The sequence below is a fragment of the Nomascus leucogenys genome, chromosome 20 (assembly GCF_006542625.1).
Source record: "Nomascus leucogenys isolate Asia chromosome 20, Asia_NLE_v1, whole genome shotgun sequence".
Classification (NCBI taxonomy): domain Eukaryota; kingdom Metazoa; phylum Chordata; class Mammalia; order Primates; family Hylobatidae; genus Nomascus; species Nomascus leucogenys.
This window is the reverse complement of record NC_044400.1, coordinates 536,808-564,500: the sequence shown is the minus strand read 5'-3', so window position 1 is coordinate 564,500 and position 27,693 is coordinate 536,808. Positions and strand designations below refer to the sequence as shown.

Here is a 27,693-nt window from a genome sequence, read left to right as displayed (position 1 = left end):
GTCCCTCCGTCCCCCTCCCCAGGGGCTGCAATGAGGACGCTGGGAGTTTGAATGGAAACGAAGGCCGGGGAGGGGGTTCCGCGCGGGCGTGGGTTTTTATCCAAGTCGGTGACCTCTTGGTTAAGTCAGCCCTGAGGTTTCAACGCCCAATCCCCCCAAAAAGCCTGTGGGGGTCCACGTCTCCTTGTTTCTTCCGGGGATCCGGCGGAGAATGTGGCGGGGCCGGGCAGGGGGGTCCCAGTCCCAGGCCGGGTGCGCCGTGCCCGGAGTCTCCCCAGAAGGCGGCTGTCGCGCGGCTGCACAAGTTTTCGCCTCCCTCGCGCGGCCGCTGTTGTTGTGGTCGCCATGGCGACGGGTCGCGGTTTTATTTTTAATAGCGGCCGGCGATTAGAGAGATGCCTGCACCGCTTTCGCCTAAGCTCTGCGTCCCGCGAGTGAAGCACCCACGCCCCGCCCCAGCGCCCCTTGCACGTCCCCAGGTGGCCCTAAACTCTAGCTGGGCGCACCCGTAGCTCCAGGCCGGGCAAGGGAGCCGAGGGAAGCGGCCATCTAGGCCCTCAGAGGCGGCGAGGACCCCCAGGATCCCTCAAGCTGGAAGGGACGGGTACCCCATCCCCAATACAACGCGACCTTCCTCCCTGCCTTCCACACCGTCATACCGAGTCCTCTAACCCCACGGAGGTGTCCTCGGGCCCCCTCTGCCCGCGAGGAGTCCGAGGCCCAGGAAGACAGGATGCGCGCCACTCCGGGATTCTTCGGCCGGGGTCCGGCCTGCGTCCTGGCCCTGCGAGTCCGGCTCTTTCCAGAAGCCATCCAGTGGGTGTCCCCCCCCAAGCGGCAAGTTCCCCCTGGAGGGACAAGGCCTGGCTTTAAGGGGCTCCTCCACGTTTCCAAGGCTCCCCTGGTTCTGTCCCGGTCCCGCTTGGTCCTGACCACCCAGAGGGCATGCTTGACCGCCGGGGTCGTGGTGTGGGGCTGCGGCCAACGGAAGGGAGAAACGTGGGGAGGGGGCCTGCAGGTGTGTGGAAGGGCGCGTGTAGACGCGACCCACTGGGAGCGGAGGGAGAGGCCTTGCCCCCAGCTATTTGGGGGAAGGGGAGCGCCCCCGAAGCGCTCTCCGGATTCGGCCTTTGAAATGCTAGAGCTGGCCTAGCTGGGGATGAAAGACCGCCCGCGGGGCTGCGCCTTAACAGCCTTTGTCTGGAGGGAGGGCGACCGCGACGGGGGCAGGGGCTTAATCCACAGGGTTGGGGGTGACGGCTGGGGCGGGCGGAATTCCCCGCTGCCCACCCAAGGGAGCGTCTCCTGGTCTCCAGGGGCCTAGGCCGTCTAGCCTCGGGGTCTGCACAGCACGCCACCCCGCTGGACCCAGTACCAGGACGCGTAGACCCCCTGGCAGGGCACTGACGAGCACCTGGACCCGTAGTCAGGGTCCAATCCCTCCTGGTCTAGGGAGGCGAAATCCATCCCGCCCAGGCGCACCCGCCCTTTCTCGGCGTGGGAGCCGTCTAGCCACGCTCAGACCTCGGCCTCCGCGCGCGTTCCTCCCCCGCATCGCGCTCTGAGCTTCGCCTCGGCCGGAGGTGGCGCTCTGTGCGCCCCGCGGATCCCGACGCGGGAGGCTCAGAACCCGGGGGACCCTCACACCGGTGGCTCCTTTCCCTTCCATCCCCTCGACTTCCCGGCTCAGGGCGCGGCCCTGCCTTCGGCGCGGGAGTGGGGGACTGGGGGCGCGGGGTCCCAGGGTGGGGACGAGGCGGGCTGCAGGCCCTTCCCCCGACTGGAGCTCGCTCCCAAGTGGAAATGTGGGTGGAGGGTCCTCATTCAGATGCCCCAGGCTTCGGATCCTGGGCGGGGGCGCGTGGCAGCCGCCAGGTGAGTGCCCCAAACCCGCCCCCCTCCTTCCCCAAAGACTGACTCCCCCTCCTTTTATGGAGAGGGGAAGGCTGGGGCCCTGGATCCGAACCGTGGAGAGCGGCCGGAGCGCCGGGGCGGGGGCAGGGACCGGCTCTCTCGCCCTTTTTGGCGCAGCAGCTCTGGGCGCTGCCCGCTGCCGCCGCTGGGGCCCGAGAGAGGCGAGCCGGCGACGGCGGCGCTTCTGCGGCGGCCTCCTCCCTCCCCACCCGGTGCCGCAGGATTGCAGCTGGCACTGGAGGGTGGGCAAGCTCGAGGGAGGGGCGCGGAGCCCCGGCGCGGAGCCGGGCGCGGGGCTTTGATGGATTTAGCTGCTTGCGCGAGCGCGTGTGTGCTCCCTGCCGCGGCGGCGGCGCCCGGGCCCTGGCGGGTCCGCACGAACCCCGCGCGCTTCCGAGGTGCAGGTCCCGGGCCCGGAATCTGGGGGAGGCGGGGGGGGGCGGGGGCGGGGGAGGGGCGCGGCGGCGGCGCTATAACCCTCTCCCCGCCGCCGGCCAGCTCCACACGCGCGCCCTGCGGAGCCCGCCCAACTCCGGCGAGCCGGGCCTGCGCCTACTCCTCCTTTTCCTCCTCCTCTCCCGGCGGCGGCTGCGGCGGAGGCGCCGACTCGGCCTTGCGCCCGCCCTCAGGCCCGTGCAGGCGGCGCAGCGAGGCCCCGGGCGGGTGGCGGCTGCCAGGCGGCTCGGCCGCGGGCGCTGCCCGGCCCCGGCGAGCGGAGGGCGGAGCGCGGCGCCGGAGCCGAGGGCGCGCCGCGGAGGGGGTGCTGGGCCGCGCTGTGCCCGGCCGGGCGGCGGCTGCAAGAGGAGGCCGGAGGCGAGCGCGGGGCCGGCGGTGGGCGCGCAGGGCCGCTCGCAGCTCGCAGCCGGGGCTGGGCCAGGCGTCCAGGCAGGTGATCGGTGTGGCGGCGGCGGCGGCCCCAGCGGCCCCAGCCTCCCTCCGGAGTTCTTCTTGGGGCTGATGTCCGCAAATATGCAGAATTACCGGCCGGGTCGCTCCTGAAGCCAGCGCGGGGAGCGAGCGCGGCGGCGGCCAGCACCGGGAACGCACCGAGGAAGAAGCCCAGCCCCCGCCCTCCGCCCCTTCCGTCCCCACCCCCTACCCGGCGGCCCAGGAGGCTCCCCGCGCTGCGGGCGCGCACTCCCTGTTTCTCCTCCTCCCGGCTGGCGCTGCCTGCCTCTCCGCACTCACTGCTCGCGCCGGGCGCGCTCCGCCAGCTCCGTGCTCCCAGCGCCACCCTCCTCCGGGCCGCGCTCCCTAAGGGATGGTACTGAATTTCGCCGCCACAGGAGACCGGCTGGAGCGCCCGCCCCGCGGCCTCGCCTCTCCGCCGAGCAGCCAGCGCCTCGGGACGCGATGAGGACCTTGGCTTGCCTGCTGCTCCTCGGCTGCGGATACCTCGCCCATGTTCTGGCCGAGGTTGGTGCCGCCCCCGCGCCCCGTCCCTGCGCCGGCTCCTCCGGCGCACACCCCCCGCCGGCTGGGGCGCCACGGGCTCTGCAGAGAGCGTTTTGGTTTCTGCTAGGGTGGTCGATGTTTAAATTTTCCCAACTGGGTTCTATTTTCTGCCATGCCTAAGTGTGTGTGGGGAGTTTCCAGCGTGTTGCGTCGCTCACTCTGCCTCGGGGGGACCGGGGAGCAGCGAGGTGGACGAGTGGGGAGAAACTTCGGGGGGCGCAGGGTCCTCTCCGGGGAAGGGGAGCTGGGGCGCAGCGGGCGCTGCAGCAGCGGGGTGCGGGGAAGGGGGTGTGTGTGTGTGTGTGTGTGTGTGTGTGTGTGAGCCGGCGGAGCCTGGGGAGGAGATAAGAGCGGCCGATAAACAGGTAGGGGCGGCTGCTGCGGAAGCCCCTGGCCGGGCAGGGTGGGCAGCGCCAAGCCGCAGCCCTCGGCTCCCAGTCCCCAAGCCCGGCGGCGCTCAGGGCCGGCGCAGTCCCGCCCGCCCGGGCCTGCTTACAGGTGGCTGAGCGAGGCGAGCTGGGGCTGGGCCAGGCGTCCGCACCCTCCCACCGCGGCGTCCCCGCCCCCCCATCCCCATCCCATCCCCATCCCCATCCCCATCCCCATCCCCATGCCCGGGAGCTTTGCTGTGATGAATGACTTTCCACAGCCCCCGTCGTGGGAACTTAGTGCTTCAGGCTCCCCAGCGACCCCCGACTCTCCTTAAAAATCGGGGAGGGGAGTGGGGGAGGCCAGAGGTGAGGGTGGTCTCCGCAGGGCACGGAGAGCTGCGCGAGGTGGAAGTTTAACCCTCGCTTTCCCTGGAGGCTTCTCCCGGCCGCCGGCTGAATTTGGGCGTCTTAGTCGGCGCTAGGGCCGCGGCTGGGCCGGAGCCCGGGGTGGGGCGAGTGTGTGAGTGAGATGTGTGTGTGCGCGTGTGTGTGCGTGTGTGTCTGCGCGCGCGTGCGTGTGTTTGTGAGACGGAGAGACCTCTCCACGGGTTCGGCCCGGGATTCCGGGGCGTGAAATTTAAGCCCTGCCTGGATTAAAGTGTTAGGGCTGCCGTGACTCTCGCCGACCCGTGACGCATTTTAACTTGATCTTTCTAGATGTTGATCTCACTATTAAATCAGAAACTTTCGGCCCCCTCGCTGCCCCCAGACCTTCTGAAACTGACACCCCGGGTGGAGGGGCCGGAGTGCGGGGGCTTTTGTCTGAAAATATAAAGGGGGGGACTTTGATTTTGCAAAGGGCGGAACATGGATGGGGGTGGAGAATTTGGGGTCTCTTCCAGCCCCACCCCCGGCTTCTGGTTCCAGGGCCGGGGCGAGGGCTCCGCGGGGGGCTGGGGTGGGGACTGCGGCCGGCGTTCGCAGGGTCTCCTCTGGTCCGGGGCGGCGGCGCTCCTGGCGGCCGGGGACGCGTGCCGGCGGGGTCGGGGCCGCGGGCGCTGACCGTGTGGCCTCTGCTTGCAGGAAGCCGAGATCCCCCGCGAGGTGATCGAGAGGCTGGCGCACAGTCAGATCCACAGCATCCGGGACCTCCAGCGACTCCTGGAGATAGACTCCGTAGGTAAATCGCGCCCCTTCCCTCGGCGCGCGGGGAGGGCGCGAGCGGGCGGCCTGTGCGCCCCGAGCTGGGGCCGGGCGGGGCGCCGCGCAGGAGCGCACCGAAAGGTCAGAATCCAATCCCCAGCCATAAGCGCCCGGGTGGATGAGTCAGGAGTTTCTCTTCCAGTCTCCACTTTCTCTCCCAGCGGCGGCCGAGGGCTGCTCGCTCGCCCCGGGATTGTTTTCGCCTTTAAGGAAAACGCCGCGTGTGTCACACAAAGTTCAGCCGCGGCCTCCGCCAGGTGTGCGGGCCCTGCGCCTGCCCTCGGGCCGGAGGAGCGGCGGGATCCGGCCCAGACCCCGGGCGCAGAGCCCTGGCCCGTGCGCCGGGCGGGCAGCCCGCGGAGCGAGGCCCCAAGGGCAGGCGCGGCTCCCGGTCCGACGGGCGGGCGGGCGGAGCCGGCCCCCGGGTCAGGGCCCGGCCCCCTTTGTAATCCCTGCGAGCTGGTGCCGCGTTCTTGCCACAGGGCTGGGCCTCTGTGGCTGCAGAAGCCGGTGTCTTTCTGTTTTCACGACCCAGTAAAAAGCCTTGGATGCATCTGCTGCCTGGGGGCTGTTTTTGCGGCTCACCCTCGGGCCCTGGGGCCGGGCCACTAGAAAACACAGCTTGTTTGCAAGCCCAGAGTTTTGGAGGGAATGTCAGCTGCGGGTTGGCAAGGGTTAAAGGGGCTTCTCACCCCGGGGGACCCCGGTGGACCACGGGTGGGTGGGAGGGGCGAGGGTGTAGGGTGGCCGCCCGCCCCCTCAGGGCTAGAGAGCCCCTTCCTAGAAGGCGAGGTCTCTCTTCCAGGCCTTTGTGGCGCCCTTTTCAAAATGAGCACTCGGCCTGGGAACTCCAATCTGAGCCTTAACCTGGTTTAAAAAAGGGGGTCTGCGATAAACTTGTTAAAAGAGTAACTAAAGGCAGCAGAATTGGAAGAAGTTAGGTGACATGAAGATTCTTCTCTCCCTGCAAAGGACTCTGAAAAAGGGGGGGCATGGGGGGATTAAGTGGAATCACATGGTCTAGTCATTTGGAAATTTGTACCTAATTATGGTGGTGGAGAGGCCTGAACTATTTTCGTTTCATGCCAAAACCATTTTCTAACAAGGCCGATGGTTTCTGTAGTTTCTTGACCCAGGAAATCCCTGGACTGATCCTTATCGGGGGCGGAGGGTGGGGGGTGCGGTTGAGTTTCACTCCCAGAGCACAGCTGGGCGGGGGGATTTTGACCGGGTCCCTCAATGGGTAACTCTAGGGAAAAAGATCTGGCTCTGGTTTGTAGGGGGGAAACCCTTGCCTGAATCTCGCTGATCCTGGATGGGTTTGGAAAAGGAGGGGCTGCTTCCTGGAGAAGGTTTCAGGGCTTTTTTTAGGGGGGGTGCTAGCAGAAGGGGGGGCCTGTGGAGAGCTGGGCCTCCTCGTGGGACTGGCTTTGGAAAGCTGCAGGGAAATGGGCCATTCACTTTCTGCTGGGACTATTCTTATTCTGGTCTTCGTGCCCCGCCTCCTCCACCCCCACCCATTATCGCCTTTAGCATTGCAGCTCCGTGGGGTATGCTGATGGCATTCCTGACCTGGGGGCTTCTAGGTCGTAGGGTCCAAACAGAAAAAAACAAGGATGCCCTAAGCTAGTCCTCCTGGCCGGTTTCAAATTGCCCCTGCAGTCATGTCCCAGGAGCTCTCTCCTCCTGCCCCAGGGAATGCAGAGAGTGGATCTCAGCCCTCCTGTCTCTGAGAGGTTTTGGGGTCTGAATAGGGTTCTCCTAGTGTCTGGGAGGCTTTGTGTGTGAGAATATGGGGATGGCATCTACCTCCTGTCTTGCCCCTGGTGGGGGACCTTTTGTAACATAGCGGGGCCTCCTTGGTCCTGTCCAGTCCCCTCCCCAGGTGTGGCTGGAAACAGAACCAGAGGAACCCACAGTCTCTCGCCTGAGGACAGGAGAGGCACTGGCTGCTTCTCCAGCTTGTAGGGGGTGTCTTTTCCTCAACTCCCATTTCCTGTCGTAGGGAGGGTTGTAAACTGGTTGAGGTCAGTTCTCGTGGGGTAAGCATCGCTCCGGGTCCTGGACTCTCTTTCCGATCCAGAGGTGCTTTTGGTCTGTTAGGGGCAGGGTGCAGTGCAGGGGCTCATGAGGAAGGGGCTGGGTGCTGGAGGAAGCCCAATGCAACGAACTTTCCCTCGGAGTCCCTTTATAACCCTTGTAGGCTGATGTTCTTGGCGTTAGGTGCCGCTAAGGCCCATGCTGTAGGAAGTAGAAAAGAGGCTTTGAGGAATCCCAGGTGTGCACCGCAGCTATGCTGACTCCTCCTCCAGGTGGGTGGGGCTTTGTGACTGGCATTTGGCCCCTCCCAGCATGCAGGCTGCATCCCACTATACAGGTGGGGAGACTGAGCCAGGCACCGTCTGGGGTCTTGGCCGCTCCTTGGCTGTGGCTGGAGGAGCACCGGTAGTGGGATTCCTTGCCATCCTCCCGGAGCCGGAGCGTTTCATTCGGAGGGTGTGCTGGAGTGAAGAGTGAAGGTTTTTCACCTGTGGCTTTTAGAGCCAGAGGCCAGCATGTGGTCTTTTAATGACCGGCAGCCGGCGTTTAGGGCCTGTTGGTCCTGTGTGCAGCGGCAGCTGGGGAGCTTTGTTCCCCAAAGCGGTCTGGCCTGGCGCCCGTGGTTCATTGAGCAGCTGATAACGTAAATATCCCCATCTCGGGCCAGTAATGCCAGACCAGGACCGATGGCTGGGAGATTCTCCCTGTCCTGGAGTTGTCCTTGGGACATCTGTGTCTAAAAGACAAAAGGGAAAGCCTCCTGATTAACTGTCCTGGGAGCAGTTTTAGGGGTGCTTCTTGCCGGCCAGGCCGCCTGGGCCTGGGCTGCTCGGAGCTGTGTTTGGTGAGCTGTGGGCAGCTGCTGCCGTGAGCCACGTCTCAGCCAGTGTAGATCAGAAGGGCGGCTTTGGTGAGCGTGGTCCACCCTTGGCATCTTGAACTGGGAGCAAAGGGTGGTCTTGTTAGACTGGGAGCTATTCCCTCTCTGTCCCTTGTCTCAAGAGATTCGCCAGCTCAGGCTTTCTGGGGGTCAATGAACTAGCATGGCTGCCGTCTTTGTTTATTAAGCCAGGGCTAGAGGGTGGCGGGGCACGGGGCTCGTGCTCTGTGGACGCAGACCACGGAGGCTCCTGTGAGCTACTTCTCCTAGTCTTGTTATATTTCTCTGGGCCTCAGTTTCCTCGGATGTGAAGAAGTGATAGCACCCACCACACACACACTGGTAAAGCGGCTAATGCAAACGCTATCGCAAGGCATCGGAAAATGGGAGCTGGTGTTATTACTGAATTTTCTCCTATGAGTGGAGAGTGGACCCGTTACTCTTTGGTTTGGCCATGGCAAGATGGCCACCACCAGGATGTGACTCATAAGTGTCACTTTTTCATGAAAAGAAACGCTGCTTGTAACAGTTGGTTGATGGGAAATTCTTACTGCATGAGTAGTTCTGTTCTGATCTTATTTTGGGTCTCAAAAAAAATTAGTGTCATTGGAACATTGAGTCATTTTCGGTAAAAAGTTGGGCTCCGGGCGAGCTTCTTCTTTGCCTGACACCTTCTGTGAGGTTTGTGGGCTTCATTTTAAATCCGCAGGTCAGGCTCCTCGGGGCTGCGGAGGAAGCCGAGGTTTCTCCGGTTGGTTTGTGGATAGTCACAGATGCCTCGGTGGGCTGGGGAGAGACACTTTGGGCTGCTAGTCTTGAACCCAGGAGGCGCAGAGTCCATTAGCCGTCTGGGCTGGTGACCGGGACATCCTGAGCTTCCCAGGAGGGGGCGGGGAGATCTCTGTGCCTCTGGAGCATCCTGGCTGTGAGGCTGTCTCGGCACCTGTTCGCCCTTGGTTATATGCTGGGGAGGCAAGATGGAGGGAGATGGGAAGAGACCCCCCAGCTGGGACCAGGGGGCCAAGGCAAGGAGGCCCAGAGCACTCGTGGTGCCCAGGTGCGGGCAGTGTCCACGGGCAGGACAGTGGGTCCTCTCCCTGCTGTGGGAATTGGAGAGATCTGAGACTCACCCAGCCTGTCTGCCATAGCCGTCAGCACCTGTGACGGGGGGTGGTGTGTGCGCTGGGTGGGGTGGCGGGGATAGGTTCTCAGTTCTGCTCCCTGGTCAGTGCTGGTCTTGGCTCTGGGCCACTGCCCCACCTGCACCTGGCCGCCTCGCTGTAAACACGGCTCGCAGATGCCAGCTTCTCTCAACCCCTCTCTGCAGGCCGCCTCCCCGTCAGGCTGCGGGAACTCCTCGGTATAGGCTCCACGAGAGGCCACGTGCCCTCCTGCCTCTCCTCATGGCCGCTGGCCCTAGAGTAGACTCATTTCAGGAACGAGTGGGGTCTGGCCCACAGCCCAGTCTGGCTGCTTCCAGTGCCCCTCAGAGGTTAGGCCACTTCTTCCAGGAGTGCTTTAGTGAGGGGGAGGGAGGGAGACGTACAGGCACCTGCAGAAATCTCAGCGGCCTCTGCTTCTCCCTCGCTCCAGCCCCCAGACAGAGGTGGGGCCTGGCTTAGCCCTGTGCGCGGAGCTGGGCGGCCTCAGGCCCCTCCTGACCCGGGGCAGCCCTCACCTGGGCTACCTTGGAGGAGGCACCTAGGGGATACCGCCTGCAGCCTCTTCCCCGAAGGGTCCTCCTCTTCGTCACCGGCCCCTGCATCTGGGGACCTCTGTGCTAATGGGGCGTTTTCTGCAGTTTCCAGTGTTTCATCCCCTGCATCTCTGAAAAGCCCGGGTGGGAACTGAGGTTTTCCGGGGGGCCCCTAATGGCGGGAGCTGTGAGGGGCTGTGCTGCCAGGTGCCTGTTCCCAGTGGCTCCCAAAGCTGGTCTGTGGGAAGTGCAGCTGGAGAGGCCCAGGGCACAGCGCACGGGTCTGGAGCAGTCACGGTGCTCTCCTTCTTCCCGCAGGGAGTGAGGATTCTTTGGACACCAGCCTGAGAGTTCACGGGGTCCACGCCACTAAGCATGCGCCCGAGAAGCGGCCCCTGCCCATTCGAAGGAAGAGAAGCATCGGTGAGTCCAGGAGGCTGCGATGGGCAGGGCAGGGCCGGGTGGGGAGGAGCTGTCCGCTCTCCCAAGGTAATGGCCTCAGGCGAGCGACCCGTTCCCTCCTCCCTAAAATAGGCCTGGCCCTGCTGCCTCTGGCTCTGGCCTCTCCTGAGGCCTCCCTCCTTCGGAGGTGTCTCCTGCCTCAGCCCGCCTGCTCCTCCTGGAGTCCTGGTCTGGGCCAAGAGAGCTTCCAGGAGAGAAGAGCCGTCATAAATTCCTTAAGCGCCCTGTCTTGTTGGGGCCTGCCCCAGGAGCCTTGCTGGAAACGTGGTCGTGCCTAATTTCCAATTCGCAGTGTGGGCACTGTGCTCCCGTGCCGGCTGCTGAACTGGTGGGGACGCGCGTGCTGCGTCCAGCGGCTACCCCCCGGAGGCCCTCACCACACCCGTGTGCCCCGCCCCACTCACGCCTGGCTCCAGGGCTCCACCCCCACATCCATTTGGGGGATATTTTGTCCCTTCTTACAGGGTAGCCCCATGGCCCTCCAGCCCCCTGGGAGGAACTAGCAGGTTTGGGGAGTTCTGGGACCAGTCCCTGCTTTCTACCCCAGTCCGGCGTCCTCTGGGGTCCCACCTGATGGGTTTGAGCCCTGGTGCTGCTCATGGCTCTGGGGCCCTGGGCAGGTGGACCCCCCTCTCTGAGCTGTGGTTTCCTCCATGAAGACGGATTTTGTATCTTCCACCTTAAAGTGTGATGTGTGGCTGGCTGGCCCCAGCTGATGCAAGCAGGCCCTCCCCATGTGACATTTGCTGTGGGGGTCTGCATTTTGCACCCTTCAGACCAGTCTTGAAGGCCAGAGCACGAAGCAAGTGCTGTAGGATTCACTGCTAAGGTCCCCTCTGCCCCCCCAGCCACTGGCCCCACCTGGACTAAGGTCCTTTCTGCCCCCCCAGCCACTGGCCCTACCTGGACTAAGTTCCCCTCCCCCCCAGCCACTGGCCCCACCTGGACTAAGTCCCCCCTCCCCCCAGCCACTGGCCCCACCTGTCCAGGTCCCTCCAGCCTGCAGGCACCGGGCTGGGCTCCTCTGGATGTGTGGTGCTCCTGCCCACCCAGCCCCTGAGCCTCTGCTCCCAGCTCAGCCTCTGCTGCCTGGGAGGAATCCTGGCCTGTGGCTCACCCTGATTGCCCCCCAGGCCCAGCTGGAGCCGCCGCAGCCCTGGGGTGGGGCGGTGGTCGCAGAGGCCAGTCCCTGCTCACTGTGCCCCCGCCGTTGCAGAGGAAGCTGTCCCTGCTGTCTGCAAGACCAGGACGGTCATTTACGAGATTCCTCGGAGTCAGGTTGACCCCACGTCCGCCAACTTCCTGATCTGGCCCCCGTGCGTGGAGGTGAAACGCTGCACCGGCTGCTGCAACACCAGCAGCGTCAAGTGCCAGCCCTCACGCATCCACCACCGCAGCGTCAAGGTGAGCCCTGCCCCTCCCCTCCCCACCCCTCCCCTCCCCTTTCCACCCGACCCCGAGGGTCGTCCCTACCGAGCAGCCAGGGTCCCTCAGGCATCCACCACCGCAGCATCAAGGTGAGCCCTGCCCCACGTGGGCCCGAGGGTCGCCCCTACCGGGCAGCCAGGGTCCCTCCTGGGAGGCCACAAGGTGCTCCTGGCGTGGCTGGTGGGGGTGCACGGCTGTGCTCCCATCTCCCTGGCAGGTACACTGAGACCCAGGCAGGAGAAGGAGCACCTGGGGGCGCGGGAAAGGCAGGGCCAGCCAGGGCTTCCACTCCGCTGCTCTGGCGATGAGCCCGGCCTCCTTTCCACACTCTAGACCACAGTGCGGGGGCCGTTTTGGGCCTTGCAAGGTGTCGAGCTGCTTAGCCGGAAGCTATCTGGCGTCCCCAGGCCCTGGAGGGTCCTCTGCCGGCTCTTCAGTGGGGCCGAGGTGCATGGCAGGAGGAGGAGGGGGTGGATATTCAGAGCCTGCATTGCCTCTTGAAGTGCCTGACCTTTGGAGGGCCCCCCCCGCCGGCTTCCCCTCTAAAGCAGCCCAGGAGAAGGAGTGCTTGGGGTGGGCTCAAGGCCAGACAGGGGACTTCCCTCCACAGAATCCCAGGGTGAGCCCCTCTTTCTTTAAGTTGGGGGTGGTGCCTGCCCTTTTCAGGCTGCTTTAGCAGAATTCCATCCACTAGGAGCTGATTAGCAACAAATGTATTTCTCAAAGTTCTGGAGGCTGGAAGTCCAAGATCAGGGCGCCGGCAGACTGTGTCTCTGCTGGAGCCGTGTTTTCTGGGTTCATAGATGACGTCTTCTCACTCTGCCCTCAGTGTGAGGGACGGGGGGTGAACACGCTCCCTAGGCTGCTTTCGAAGGGCACTAACTCCATTCCTGAAGGCTCCACCCTAGAAACTAATTGGGCCAGGCGAGGTGGCTCAGCCCTACAGTCCCAGCCACCGTGGAAGGCTGAGGCTGGAGGATCGCTGAGCCCAGAAGTTCAAGACCAGCCTGGGTAACATGGCAGGACCCCATCTCTACAAAAAATACAAAAATCAGCCGGGCATGGTAGCACGTGGCTGTAGTCCCAGCTACTCTGGAGGCTGAGGTGGGAAGATCCCTTGAGTCCGGAGGTTGCAGTGAGCTGTGATGGCGTCACTGCATTCCAGCCTGGACAGTAGAGCAAGACTGTCTCTAAGAAAAAAAAAAAAAAGGACTTAATGGCTTCCTTAAGACACCCCACCTCCTAACGCCATCCCCTTGATCTAGGATTTTAGCGTAAGAATCCTGGGGCACTGGCGTTCCCGCCACAGCAGGGCCTTCCTCCCTGGGGTTGTGCTGGGGGAGGAACAGCACCCGGGTGAACTTGCTGAAGGTCATCTTGCATTGCTGAGGCCCTGGGGCCAGGGCTGCATGGCTGGGCCCCTTCTCCCTGCGTTTAGGGAAGTGTGACCAGAGACCTGTGGGATGCAGCGCCCTGGGTGGGCTGGCTTTGGCCTGTGTTTATGCCTCTCTGGCCTCGTTTTCCTCACCTGTGTAATGGGCCTGAGGCAGGGCCTGGCCCTTCTGAGAGAGCCGAGGCTGCTGCCATCTTGTTTGCAAGGGAGGTTTCCTGCCTGTTGGGGCATCAGTCTCCCGTTTTCAGGACGGGGTTGCAGGGTTAGTGTCTAAGGTATCTCCTGGCTTCTGTGAGGCCTGACTGGGGCTCCCATCTCCCTGGGGCTCCCATCTCCCTGGGGCTCCCATCTCCCTGGGGCTCCCATCTCCTGGCTCCATCCCCTGGGGCTCCCATCTCCCTGGGGCTCCCATCTGGGAGGGATGGGCTTTCTTAGGGCTCTTCTCCCTGGAAACTGGCTTCACTTGGGTTAAAGTGCTGTTGATGCTCCCACCTGACCTGCAGGACCCTTGAGTTTGAGCAGCGGGTGCAGGCGGGTGCGGCCCCTAGTCCAAGAGGCTGTTGCTTTGACTCAGAGCCTCCTGGCTTGGCCTCAGCTGAGGACAGGACTTTTTTTTTTTTTTTTTTTTTTTGGAGACAGTGTCTTGCTCTGTTGCCCAGGCTGGAGTGTGGTGGTGCGATCATGGTTAGCTGCAGCAGCCTCGGACTCCCAGGCTGAAGCTATCCTCCCTCCTGAATGCTACAGGTGCCACCACGCCTGGCTAATTTTTAAATTCTTTGTAGAGTTGGGGATCTTGCTGTGTTGCCCAGCCTGCTCTGGACCCCCTGGGCTCAAGTCAGCTGAGGATTTGGTGACAACTGAGCCTGCTCTTCCTGGAATATGGGGTCACTGAAATGATGTTTGAGGGTTTCAGTTTTGGGGCTACATTAGTAACCGTTCTTTAACTTTAGAAAAGAATTATTTCACATCCCCCGCCCCCCACTGTTGTGACTCCAGGCCCCGGAGGGAGATGGGGCAGGGGGAGAAGGTTCTGCATGAAGGACTTTGCAGCCAGTGGGTCGTTTCCTCGTCACACGACCGGGCACTTTAGACCCATAACTGGGACTTATCTTGGCCTCTGGGGACTTGGTCCTCCCAGGTGCTGGGTATTGAGTAAGCAGATTCCACATCTTTCTACCTGGGATCTCCAAGGCCACTCACTCCCCTTTTGAAGCCCCAAGTTTTTCCCAGGGCCCTGAGAATGCTTGTCTGGGGCACTGTTCTGTCCTCAGAGGATATTTACCGCCGGGGGTCAGGGAAGGAGGGGAGGGGAGGGGAGGGCCTAACTCGGGCCTCCAGGTCCAGGTGGCCGGGTCCCCCTGGCATGAGCCCAGCACCGTCCCCTCTGTCCTGTGTGCCTCCCTGGGGCGCAGTTTCTGCCTTTCTGTGGACCTCGGCGTCCTCCCTGGTTATATTTTGGAGGCCCTTGTGAGCTCGGAGTCTGGGATACCTGTGGTCTTGTTCTCATTAGAGATTCTCATGTCAGTTCTGGGTGTTGGGGGAGCCTTGGAGGTACGGGGAGAGGCTCTCAGCCCATGGCTCAGCCTTGGGCAGCCCCTGCCCTTCCCACCCTGGCCTGTCATGGGGTGAGGATAGGAGGGCTTGGCCCTACAGGGCAGTGTTCTCTCCCTCCCCAGGCCCCCTGAGGAGGCCGGGTGGGGTCTAGAGGCGTCCAGCACCCTCCGGCCAGTGCAGTGTTGGGGGTTAGGGCCAGTTCCCCGCCGGGAGTGGCCCCTGCTTTGCTCTGTGCAGTGGTGGAGCCAGGACCAGGGCTCTGCCTCTGGGTCTCATCTGCCGGGACAGGGTCTTGGTCAGCCCAAGCGGGGACAGGGTGTCCTAAGGCCTCAGGGCTGTGTCCTGCAGCAGAGCTGGGCGGCCCAGTTCCCACCTCCTCAGACCCAGGCCCCCCTCATGTTCCCGCTTCTGGGAGGCGTCTTCTCCCTGCCCACCCATCCGAGGGTTGGAGGAAAACATCCGGCTTTGGACACAGGGGGCTCTGGCTGAGGGGACAAAGGTCAGAGGGAACAGGAGGCCCATTGTGGAGGCTGAGCCAAGAGGCCGGTCCGCCGCTGCAGATAGAGGCGACTGTCAACCTGGCGAGGAGATGGGTCCCAGAGCCTCAGACTCTGTGCCTGTGAGTGGGCATGGTTGGGGTCAGCTGAGGTCAGTGGGGTTGGGGCTGGCCGGGAGGGGCCCCCAAAGTCTGTCCACCCAGGATGGGCATGGCACCCCCCATTTCCAGTTTTTATGCCTTTCCGGTCAACATTCAGAGGTCTCTTGTTAGAAGATGGTAGTGAAGCTGGGAGTGGTCACTGCCCGGCACGGACCCTGCTGGGATCACCAGGATGTGACTGACTGGCAGCCCTGGGGGAGAGACTGGCCGGGGTCCCTAGCTGGGTGGGCGTTTCCTTGCACTCTGCCTGGCACAGTCAGCTCTTGGTGCCTGGACGCCCGACTCTCCCCCAGACCCAAGCCTCGGGGGTAGGACAGGAATGTGGGCCTGAATGTGGACCATGGGGATGAGATGCCAGCCTGAGGACTGCAGGGGTCTAGCCTGGACGGAGCTGGCTCTGAGCCCACCTTGCTGGGCTGGAGGTGTGTGCTCACCTGGTGCTCAGGATGAGCCTCTGCTCCCTGGAACAGAGCGGCTGGGGGGTTACGGGTGAGAAGCTCCCAGCCACGCCTCTGTCCACTCTCTGGGGTCTGGTGCAGGAGTCTCTAGGTGGGCGGAGTGGGGGTCCTCGAGCCAGGCTGGGCAGGGGCCTCTTACACGAGCTTGAGGCCTGGGCATTGCTTCCATTCTTAATGGATAATGGGGGCAGTGCTGAAGGAGGCAGGATCTTCTTTTTTTTGTTTGTTATAAAGACAGGGTCTTGCTTTGTTGGCCAGGCTGGTGTCAAATTCCTGGGATCACAGGTAGGAACCTCCTCCACGCCCGACTTGAGGGATTTTTTTTTTTTTTTTTTTTGAGACAGAGTCTCACTCTGTCACCCTGTCACCCAGGCTGGAGTGCAGTGGCCCGATCTCAGCTCACTGCAACTTCCACCTCCTGGGTTCAGGCGATTCTTCTGCCTTAGCCTCTCAAATAGCTGGGATTACAGGCACTCACCACCATGCTTGGCTATTTTTTGTATATTTTAGTAGAGATGGGGTTTCGCCATATTGGTCAGGCTGGTCTTGAACTCCTGACCTCAGGTGATCTGCCCACTTCGACCTCCCAAAGTGCTGGGATTACAGGCGTGAGCCACCGCACCCAGCTGGGGTCCTCATGACCCAAGTCAGCATCTGGATTGAGTGACATTCCAAGTCTCTGTCGAGGTTGGGCTTGTGGGACGGTGGGGCCAGGGCTCTGTTCTTTTGGAGTCTAGGCTTTCTTTCCGTGAAAGAGGTAAGAAGGAGTGCAGGCTAGGGATGGAGATTCAACGCTGTGTGACTCTGGGCAAGGGGCTTCCCTTGTCTGTGTTGTGTGTTCTCATCTCTAGAATGGACCTCGATGGTGTCCTTGCAGGGTAGCTGTGAGGTTACAGTGACGTGACGGGCATGTACGGTCCAGTCAGGTGTCTTTCATGGGTAATACTCTGTCTTGGAGCCTTGAAAGGGTTCAGGCCGTAACCTGGAGTTGGAATGGGGTCCCCCACAGGGAGTGGCTGTCCCAAGCCCTCCTCGGGGAGTCTCTGCAGCCTCTGGGCTTTGTAGCCTCAGGGACTCGGCATCCCAGGTCTAAAGGGGTGACGGCATCCCTGGGTTATAGTCTTGGGTGAGTTCGAGCCGGGAGTGCTGAGGTGGGGCGGCTTACGACGCAGATGAACTCAGCCGTGGGGAATCGGAATGTCTGGTGTGATAAGGTGCAGCCCACATCTCTGGGACGGAAAAAGGGGAGGGACATGGGGACCCCCCCCATCACTTGGGCTCCGGCTTGGGGCCTGGGGGCCGGGGTACCCCCCGTGGGGGTCCTGAGGACATCGTAGTCTCTGTTCTTTGGACTTGGTCTTCTTTTATGGAGGAGGTTTTTGTGAGAATCCAATATTCATTTTGTGTTCTTGGGAGAAAAATGTAGCTATTTCCTGGCCAGACAGAGGTGGCGGAACGGCCCGGAATCCTGGCATACTCAGAAACAGGTGCAATCATCGCTGTTTGTTTTTGTTTGATAAAAACGGGCTTGTCTGAGGAGGCAGTGGGTTCCCAGGCAAGCGGCCGTGCCATGTGCCTTTCGCACGGTGCCCAGAGGGGTGGCATTTCTGCTGTGTCCTGGTAGCCCACACGCCCGCGGCGGCCAGCCATCTCGAGTGGATGAGAGCGAGCCTGCCCCTCGCCTGGGCATCTGCTGTCTGGCCAGATGGGCCTGCGGTCTCTGCCGAGCCGGGCCCTGGTATCTGCCTTGCCGAGGGAACTAGGTGAGGCTGCTTGTTGACCAAAGAGGCTGTGCCACCCGGAGGGTCAGGCCCGGGAGCAGAACAGGGTGCCCTGCCTTACTTAGCCCATCCCCACAAACCCAGATTTCAGAGCCCACCTGCCCCATGCCTCACTTTGCCATCCCTGCAGAGGCTGGGGGTGGGTGGAAGCAGCAGAGTATGGGTGCGTCGAGCCCAGGAGATGGGAGGGTGTGAGGCTGGTGCGGTTCCTCCTGCTGGGACCTGTGTCCAGGGCCTCCAGGGGAGGGGAGGAAGGAACTCGGCCCCTGCTGAGGCAGGAGAGGGCTGGGCCTGGTTTTACACACTGGGATCCCTAGTTACTTACTACCTGGGCAGTTCTTGACTCAGGGAGGGCTGAGGACACGCTTGGAGGGCTGGGGGTGGCTGAGGTCCCAGGTGGCCCTGCCGCTCCTCTTGGGGCTTTGCTGCAGTTCAGCTTCTGGCCGGGCCTCTCCCACCCCAGGCCCTCAACGGGAGGGTGGCCCTAGACCCGCTGTCTGTGGTGGGTAGGGGGGTGGTACTGTGCTGAGCTTGGGGACCAGGGGGCGGGTTGGTTTTGTGGCTCTGGATTAGAATTGACGCCAGTGGCAGCCCACTCTTGAAGGCTGGCTTTGTCCTCGTTTCTGGGGCCTTCTGCATGTGCAGCCTCATTTATTCCTCAACTCCTGGGTGGGTGTGATTGGTCTCCCTTTTACAGATGGGAGGTGGAAGTGTGTGCACGGCCTGCAGAGGCCTCTCTCTGGAGGATTCTGTCCTGGGGAAAGGGGCAGATCGCCGCGGGAGTTGGGGGACTGATCCGAGGCCTCCCAAGTGGAAGGGAGCCCCATCCAGGAAGCGGCAGTGTCCTGGCTGCTTTCTCACGCTTTGTGACGTAGCGAAACCTCCCAGGCCAGGTCCTGTTTCTGAGCTGGCTCCTGACCCCAGGCGCCCCACGCCCTGCACCTGTTGAGCTCATACTTGGCTGTCTGCTCACGCCCCGGGCAGCCCAGACCACTTCACACGCCTGCAGGCACCCTTTGCACTGTGGGTTAACCATTAACTCAGCCTCCGACAAGCCTGGTCCCCAGCACCTTAGGGACCGGCTTACCTTCGGAGCCTACCTGGTCCCAGGGTGCAGAGCTGACCTTCTCCCTGGGGGTCCTGCTGACGCCCAGTCTCCAGAGTCTGGAGTCCCCCCCTGTCCCCCGAAGAAGGTTGGGAAACATTCCCCTCCTCCCTCCTTCACCCTCCTGACTGCCTGGGAGGCAGGGCCACTGGGCTGGGGGCATCTGGCCTTGGGCTGAGGTCTCCTCGTTCACCCAGCAGCGTGCATTCCCCCACGCCCCTGTGCTCAGGGGGTGACCCGGCCTCTGTTTCCTTTCTAGCCTCAGTTTCCCCATGAACCGTGAGGGGTGAAGTGGGTGATCCGTAGTGGCTGTTCTTGCACTTGGACCCTGCATGCGGTAGGGCTGGTTCCATGGGCACAGATGGAGCGCCTGCTGGGTGCTCAGCTCCCCAGGGCCCGGGAGGGCAGGAAGGTGGTGGCTGTTCCCTGGCATGCGCCCCAGGGGGCAGGTGGGACAGCCTAGCGGTTAGGGACAGGCTTAGGGCTTGCCTGTGCCTCAGTTTCTTCTGTAAATGGAGGTGCCAGTCTTGCCTCCTTATAGCGTGGTTGGGAGGATGAAATGAGTGCTGGGGCTTGGGCTGGGAGAGCCAATACTCTACTCACGCGGTCCCTGGCTGTGTGTTAGGGGTCTGTTGATGCCAGGCATGGGCGTGCTTGCACTCTATGTGTGTAGTAAGATTCCCATGATGGGGCCCCCTGTGTACATTATGCATGCATGAGTGTGGGGGGGTGGAGTTGCCTCCCCATGACAGGGTATGTGTGTGCATTATACAGGTGCGTGTGTGTGTGTGTGTGTGTGTGTGTGTGTGTGATGGAGTTGGTGTTCCCATGGCGGGGCCTGTGTGTGTATCATACGTGTGTGTGGGGTGGAGTTGCCTTCCCATGATGGGGCCTGTGTGTGTATCATACATGTGTGTGGGGGGGTGGAGTTGCCTCCCCATGACAGGGTATGTGTGTGCATTATACAGGTGTGTGTGTGGGGCGGAGTTGTGTTCCCATGACAGGGCCTGTATGTGCATTATGCGTGTGTGTGTGTGACTTCTTGTCTCTCTTGTTGAATGCCTGAAGATCCCCTCTCTGGCCTGGACTGGGCCATTATCTGCCTGCAGCTCCCTGGGGAGGGGGCTGTGGAGGCAGGACCCCCATGTTGTGGTTCTGTGCCTGGAGAATTGAGGGCAGGTGTGGCTCGCAGACAGGCAGAGTCCAGTCTGAAGAGGGGCACCCAGCTGAGGTCTGGTTCGCTTTTGAGCTGCCTGTGCCTGACAGCCACGCCTGCTGGCCTGTGCTCCTCCTGGATCATCTTATGTAGCCTCGGTGATGGCCCAGGGTCCCTGGCCCTGGTTTCCGAGGTCAGGCCTCTCCGAGCCCAAGGAGAGCCTCGGACCTGGGGGAGCCATGAGGGGACCCTGGGTGTGGGTCTGCTGGCCCTGCTGCCTGGGGGCCGGCGGGGAGGTGGGGCCCTCATCAGGCCAGCAGCTGGGATTATCATCTGGACGCTCAAGTCCACAACAACCTTGGGCTAGGATACAGCCACGAACCCCCCATTCCTAGGCCATGGCTTTAAAATTTTTTTTTAATGAATAGAGACAGGGTCTTGGTGCATTGCCCCGGCTGGAGTGCAGTGGTGTGATAACAGCTTACTGCAGCCTAAAACTCCTGGCTCAAGCGATCCACCTACCGCAGCCTCCCAAGTAGGCTGGGGCTACAGGTGCCACCATGGCTTGCTAATTTTTAAATGGTTTTGAGAGGCAGGGTCTTACTGTGTTGCCCAGGCTGGTCTTGAACCCCTGGAGTTAAGTGACCCTCCCGCCTTGGCCTTCCAAAGTGCTGGGAGTACGGGCGTGAGCCACCACGCCCAGCCTGGCTTTTAAAATGTATTTAAAAGCAACGTGATCATTTGAAAACATTTCCCAGCTGCACATCCACACACAAGCAAACACTTTCCCTGGCCACCTGCACCCAAGAACTCCCAAACTCCCACACCTTAGCAGTGTGCATCCTTCAGACCCCCCAGGCACACGTGAACCTTTGGGTTTATTTTAAACAAAAATAGGATGAATCTACTAAATACCATGCTCCAACACCAGGCGTGGTGGCTCTCACTTGAAATTCCAGCACTTTGGGAGGCTGAGGCAGGAGGATCTCTTGAATCCAGGAGTTCAACATCAACCTTGGCAACATAGCGAGATCTCATCTCTACCAAAAAAAAAATATTTAAAATTAGCTGGGCATGGTGGCCCGTGCTTACAGGTGGGAGGCTGAGGTGGAAGGATCACTTGAGCCCAAGAGTTTGAGGCTGCAGAGGCTATGATTGGCCTAGGTGACAGGGTGAGACCCTGCTCAAACTAAAGCACACACAAAACTGCACTGCAGCTTGTAGGTTTTTCACCTGGTACTCCTACGCTCGCCACCACAAGGTAGCGTTTCTGGGAGGAGGTCAGAGGTCAGGGGTCAGGCTGCTCTCTCCTCCCTCTCAGCCTGTCCCCGGCTCCCAGCACGTCGTGATGTCCGAAGCTCCATGCAGGCATTCATGGCCGGGCTCTGTTCTCTCGGGCAGGTGGCCAAGGTGGAATACGTCAGGAAGAAGCCAAAATTAAAAGAAGTCCAGGTGAGGTTAGAGGAGCATTTGGAGTGCGCCTGTGCGACCACCAGCCTGAATCCGGATTATCGGGAAGAGGACACGGGTGAGTGGCTGCCTTCGTCGGCATCGGTGTTGGAGAACAGGTCTTCAGAGCCTTGCTTTTGGGGTGTTAGGTGGCCCCCTTGAGTGCAACGCTTGCTGCTGTGAGCATCTGGGCTGCTGTTGAAGGATTCGTTGCCCTGCTCCCGGGCCAGATGCCTGCTGGGGAGACAGATCCCGCACTTGCAGGTGTCCGGTGGGGAGGGTGGCCCAAGCCGAGGCACTGGCAGGAGAGGAGGTTCAGGTCTCACTGAGAGGGGCTGGGAGTGCATAAGACACCCAGCTCATTAGTGGGCTGCAGGGCTGAGCTGAGAAGAATCTGCAGAAGGGCCTCCTGCCGGGGTGGGCGGGAGGAGCAGGTTCGAGGACTGCACTTGCCCTGGCTGGCTGGGGTCTCTCCTTCACCCCGCCATGCGGACTCCACCCAGGGGCAGAATGGCTTCTGTGCCCTGCTATATCTGGGCCCTGGGAGCACGAAGGGACTTAGAAGTTTCTCTGTGCCAGGGTGCTGGCCTTCTTTTCTGGAAAGATAAACAAATGCCGTAGGTATTTGTTGCTTCAGTTCTTCACCCCGACGGCCATCCCTCGGCCCACTCACCGCCCTGCCCTTTTGTTAACAGGAAGGCCTAGGGAGTCAGGTAAAAAACGGAAAAGAAAAAGGTTAAAACCCACCTAAAGCAGCCAACCAGGTAGGACCTGTCTGCCGGACACACTGAGTCCTGCAGGGCGGGGAGGTGCAACTGACTGATCACACCAGCAAATCACGCTTCCTGTCTCGCCGGGTGCGGCGGGGATGTGGCCCTGATTGGCCTTGATGGTGTCTGCTGGGCTTGGGTCTCCTTGCTCCCCGTCCGCTCCTGCCTCGCAGAACGCCCTGGCCCGTGGCTCACTCCTGCTCGGGAGCCTGCCACCAGCTTTGTCCTTCTCCTTGTCGTTGATTGGGGATGCAGGAGCATTGCACATGAATGGAACAGGGTGGGGCAGCTCTGACCGCCTGGCCACTCTGGGATCACCCACCCCATTTGACAGATGAAAAAACTGAGGCTTAACTGAGATTACAGATAAGGACTGTTGGAGGCTGAATATATCTGGAAATCCTTTATAAACGTGCAGGGCTGTTGGCTACTGTGTTGGAAATTGCATTTGGCTGCTAGTAACACCAGACAGCACAGGGATTGAGATGAGGTCGAGCTTCATGACTATCATCTAAAGGTGGGATTGCAGAGCAGGGAGGGTAGTCTTGAGGTATCATGAGGATCCCCCTTCTGTCTGGCTAGTGGCATCCATCTGCAGTTACCTCATAGCCCAAGGTGGCTGCCAAAGCTCCAGAAACCATATCTGTGCTCCAGGCTGGAAGAAGGAGTGATGGAGGGAAAAGGGCAAAATAACACCCTTAGAGAGCTATCCTGGAAATCCCACCCAGTGACTTTTGTGTTTTTCTCAGCTGCCATCCCTCCACTGCAAGGGAGCTTGGGAAATGTCTCCTAGCAAGACACGTCGCTTCCCAGATGGAAATGGGACCTAGGCAGCCGTCGTCATCATGGAGGAGGCAGTTTCAAGCCTTCCTGGTCCTTGGCATTGGCCCGCCTGGCTTGGGAAAGTTGGAGCCCTGTCTGGCCTGGTTTCTCCTCCTGGCACGTGGGACTCCATGGCGGCCAAAACAAATAGTTTCTTGAGAAGAGAGGAGGCTCTCAGAGATAGGGTGTCTGAGAACCCTGGCTCCTGTTTGCAATGTGGGACTTGGGCCTGCGGGTGAGGTCCATTCATGAGGAGCCTCTTGGGAGGAAATTGTCCACTTGGGCAGGTCTTTGAAGCACTCCAGGACTGTTGGTCAGCCTTGGCTTTGTTTGCCCAAAGTGTGGCGTGGTGGGTGGTTTTGTGCCTGCCTGTGGGTCCCGTTTCTACAGAGCGTTAGGCTCTGGCCTCCATGGGTCTGCTGGTGACAGACCCCATGGTGAGAGGCTGGCACTCCTGTTGTCCCATGCCTGGCTGGTACTCATGCTCAGCCTATAGGCAGCCCACGTGTTGGAGTGTGCGATGGAGAGGCCACATAGGATGCAGAAGAATTGTTCTTAAAGAATCAGCATAGGTCTGCCTTGGTGCAGACTCTTCTGTCTGGCTGGTGGCCTCCATCCTCAGGGTTGTCTCATGGCCCAAGGTGGCTGCCAGAGCTCCAGAAATCACATCTAAGCCGTAGGCTGGAAGAAAGGAAGGCAGGGAGAAGGGCAAATGAACCATTCTTGGCCTCAGTTTCCCCCATCTGTACAATGGGAGAATGGGGCTTGGACTCTAGACGTGTTCCGTGAGATGCTGTGAGCCTAATCCCAATTCCTGTCAGGGTACTGCAACGTGGCTAACGTGGCAAATGTGATTCTGGAAATTTCATGAAAACTTGAAATCCCTGTGTGCCCCTGATTGGCTTAAATGTTTTCACCCTGTTTTCCTCCTATGCAGCGATGTGTGTGCTGGGTGGTTCGCTTGGTCGGTGGTCTCAGTGTCCGTCTTTCCCTTCTCCCCGCAGATGTGAGGTGAGGATGAGCCGCAGCCCTTTCCTGGGACATGGATGTACATGGCGTGTTACATTCCTGAACCTACTATGTACGGTGCTTTATTGCCAGTGTGCGGTCTTTGTTCTCCTCCGTGAAAAACTGTGTCCGAGAACACTCGGGAGAACAAAGAGACAGTGCACATTTGTTTAATGTGACATCAAAGCAAGTATTGTAGCACTCGGTGAAGCAGTAAGAAGCTTCCTTGTCAAAAAGAGAGAGAGAGAGAGAGAGAGAAAACAAAACCACAAAACATGACAAAAACAAAACGGACTCACAAAAATATCTAAACTCGACGAGATGGAGGGTCGCCCCGTGGGATGGAAGTGCAGAGGTCTCAGCAGACTGGATTTCTGTCCGGGTGGTCACAGGTGCTTTTTTGCCGAGGATGCAGAGCCTGCTTTGGGAACGACTCCAGCGGGGTGCTGGCGGGCTCTGCAGGGGCACGCAGGAAGCAGGAATGTCTTGGAAACCGCCACGCGAACTTTAGAAACCACACCTCCTCGCTGTAGTATTTAAGCCCATACAGAAACCTTCCTGAGAGCCTTAAGTGGTTTTTTTTTTTGTTTTCTGTTTTTTGTTTTGTTTTTTACACCATAAAGTGATTATTAAGCTTTCCTTTTTACTCTTTGGCTAGGTCTTTTTTTTTTTTTTTTTTTTTTTTTTTTTTAATTATCTCTTGGATGACATTTACACCGATAACACACAGGCTGCTGTAACTGTCAGGACAGTGCGACGGTATTTTTCCTAGCAAGATGCAAACTAATGAGATGTATTAAAATAAACATGGTATACCTTACCTATGCATCATTTCCTAAATGTTTCTGGCTTTGTGTTTCTCCCTTACCCTGCTTTATTTTTTAATTTAAGCCATTTTGAAAGAACTATGCGTCAACCAATCGTATGCCGTCCCTGCGGCACCTGCCCCAGAGCCCCTGTTTGTGGCTGAGTGACACCTTGTTCCCCGCAGTGCACACCTAGAATGCTGTGTTCCCACGCGGCACATGAGATGCATTGCCGCTTCTATCTGTGTTGTCGATGTGCCCTGGTGCCGTGGTGGCGGTCACTCCCTCTGCTGCCAGTATTTGGACAGAACCCAAATTCTTTATTTTTGGTAAGATATTGTGCTTTATGTGTATTAACAGAAATGTGTGTGTGTGGTTTGTTTTTTTGTAAAGGTGAAGTTTGTATGTTTACCTAATATTACCTGTTTTGTATACCTGAGAGCCTGCTATGTTCTTTTTTTGTTGATCCAAAATTAAAAAACCACCAACAAAACCCGTGGACGTGAGAAGCATTTTGTGGTACGTTTTTCTAGCACTGAGTCTAGACCCTGGTTGCCAGCTCATACGGTGCTGTGTTGGGTGGAAACGGAGGTCAGAGCTTTCTGGGTGGGATCCCTGGACCTGCCTCCATGGTGGGCACCCGAGGGATGCCTGCCTGCCTCGGACTTCAGCACCTATGGGGGTTAGGCCGAGGACATCCTCCTGCAGGCTCCGCTCCCTGGAGCGGATGAGGAGTGTCAGTAGCCAGAAGACCATGAAGAGTTTCATCCAAGAAGGGAGCCCACCTGACCTGGTGTGTCCATGTGCAGCACCCACCATACCCTGCCCGGGCTGGCCCCTCCACCACCTCCAGGCCCACGAGACAAACCATCGAGGTTGCTTTCAATCTTGACCCCATGTTCTCCGAGGACCTTCTGTGGACCGGTGGCCGGCTGGCGTCTGTTGTCCATGTGCTGATGGAAGGTTCTTATGAAGGATTGTCTTCAACAGCTCGTCTTCATGGTGCTGTGTTCAGCCTCGTCAGGGCAGCCTGGAGGCTGGAGGGGGAAATGCAGGGCCAGGTGGTTGCAACCTGATTCCTGTTCCTTGGACACCTGCTGGGGCCCTGCCTGGGCCTGTGGGCTGCTGTCCAGATCTGCACCGGTTACAGCACCTTGCCCGGGAATGTGCATTGGATGTGACGTGTGGCAATGTAATATGTATTTGTTTCCGTGAGGTGCTGGTGACAATGCTCCATTTTTCTTTTTTGTATAAAGTCGTCTGGTGTAATATCATCTCCATTGAAGTGATGGGGCAGAAAAGCCAGGTGTGCTGTTGGGGAAGAGAGAATTCCATAAGAATTCCATAGGTCTCGAGCCCAGGGGTGGCTGAGGGTAGCGGTAGAGATGGGAACTCAGGCCTCCTTCCTTCTCTCCTTCCTCCTTCCCTACCTCTCTCCTTCCCTCCGTCATTCCCTCCTTTTCTCCCTCATTGGTTCATCCATGCAGGTGAGGGCCCTAGTGCCAGCCCCTCCTGTCCCCACATGGGGAGAGCCCTGGGGAGGGGCAGGCAGAGTGGAGGCCACTCCAGCCAGGAAGGGCTGCAGTGTAGTGGGGGCTGTGGTCTGAGGCTGGATCCTTTCCGAGCCTCTCCACCCACGTGGGCCTGCAGCCTTTGTCACGGCTCTGCCCCGCATTCCCGGGATTTCTGCTCCTGCCTGGGCCCCCTCCCGGCCCCTAGCCCGTGGCTGCACCTGGATCTGGGCTCAGGAAGATGACTTCCTGCCCAGGGTCAGCTCTTCATGTCTTGTGAGCCCTGTGACCTTGACCGAGGGGCCTCCATCTGCATCTCAGCATGCACATCTGTGAAATGGAGCTGCAGCTCAGGCAGAGTAAGGACGTCACGCCACTGACTCGCCTGGTGCAGGTCTTGTCTGCTGCCTCCTCCTGCTGGGACTTCACTCCAGCCTGTAGTGTTTCTAGGCCCCAGCATGGCAGAGGACAAAGCCCCTGGGCTCAGGGATTGCTGAGCAGAGATGGTGCTGCCTGTGAAAATGAGGTTCCTGCACCTGCCTGGACACCTGAACGCACCTGCTCACACCATGCCCTTGCCAGGGGTCATGAGAGCTGGGGCCCAGCCTTTGCTGGGCTTCTCCTTTAGCTTGGGGGCGTGTACTTTTCTTCACCCAGGCCTCTGTGTCCTGGCTGTGGAAGGGGTTGGAACTGGCTGAGAGAGTCAGTGACTGCAGGTGGTCTCCAGCTCTGGGTCCCTACAGCTGTCTTGGGATTCCCAGCGGTAGGTGAGGCTGAGGCCTGGGTCTGGGCCATGCGGGCCTGGGTCCTGTGCATGGAGCAGTTGCTGGGCTGGGCCAGGCTCGGAGACCTCGCTCTGCAGAAAAGCCCTTCTACTTTGTGCCCTCTTGTCAAGCACAAGAAGCCACGGCCCTCCTGGGGCCTCCTCTCGTTCTTTGAGCTTTTCATACTTAGCCACAGGTTCCTCCAAGAATTCTAGGGGTGGGAACTTGAGGGCTTGGCTCACGTTTTAAAGATGAGTGAGCTGTGCCCCTGGCATGCCCTGAACGCCTAGGGGCCCCAAGTAGAAGGGTCACAGGACACAGAGCGGCAGGACTTGTGCTGTGGCCGGTCATCCAGGGGACCTTCCATCTCCTGGGCCTTGACTCTGCCCCACCCCAGGGGTGGGCTGGGCCCCAGACTCCGGAGCATCGTTGGGGCTGGAGCTCCCCGAGTGCCTGCAAACAGCAGGGCCAGCCAGGCTCTTCTGGGGTTGTGTCCTGGGCAGGTGCCCAGCCTGGGACTGAAGGTCCTTGCCCTGCACCTATCACCAAAGGGCCAAGGTTCACAGATTTGCCTCTGCATGCTCCCTGGAAATGGGGTCAGGAAGGACCAAGATACAGACCCCAGGGAAGGCGCGACCTCCAGGTCCAAAAAGAAGAGCAGGGATTTGAACTCAAGTGGCAAAAATCACAGAATTCCCCCCACCCCACACACAGACGCCCATTCCCTCACAGAAGCCCCCCATCCTCTTACAGAACCCTGGTCCCCTCATAGGTCTCCTGTCCCCTCACAGATCCCCCCATCCCCTCACAGATCCCCCATCCCCCTCACAGATCCCCCCGTCCCCTCACAGATCCCCCCATCCCCTCACAGATCCCGCCATCCCCTCACAGATCCCCCCGTCCCCCTCACAGATCCCCCCGTCCCCTCACAGATCCCCCCGTCCCCTCACAGATCCCCCCATCCCCTCACAGATCCCCCCTCCCCTCACAGATCCCCCCGTCCCCTCAC

At 60.3% G+C, this 27,693-nt stretch overlaps 1 protein-coding gene across 6 annotated transcripts; it reads left to right on the top strand.

The window, feature by feature from the left end:
• The first annotated feature begins 1,440 nt into the window (after positions 1-1,440).
• On the top strand, positions 1,441-24,904 carry PDGFA (platelet derived growth factor subunit A). 6 transcript variants are annotated; one of them, XM_030801242.1, is made up of 8 exons: positions 1,441-1,875; positions 3,201-3,330; positions 4,824-4,916; positions 9,878-9,982; positions 11,238-11,425; positions 20,956-21,082; positions 21,699-21,767; positions 23,600-24,904. In XM_030801242.1, exons 1-7 carry the CDS (start codon positions 1,804-1,806, stop codon positions 21,752-21,754), a joined length of 771 nt encoding a protein of 256 aa, XP_030657102.1. In that variant the 5' UTR covers positions 1,441-1,803; the 3' UTR covers positions 21,755-21,767; positions 23,600-24,904. The 6 variants fall into 6 exon arrangements, with proteins under 6 accessions (XP_030657102.1, XP_030657100.1, XP_030657104.1 ...); XM_030801243.1 differs by having other exon boundaries at positions 1,446-1,875; positions 4,824-4,920; XM_030801244.1 differs by lacking the exon at positions 21,699-21,767 and having other exon boundaries at positions 1,443-1,875.
• Positions 24,905-27,693: the final 2,789 nt, after the last annotated feature.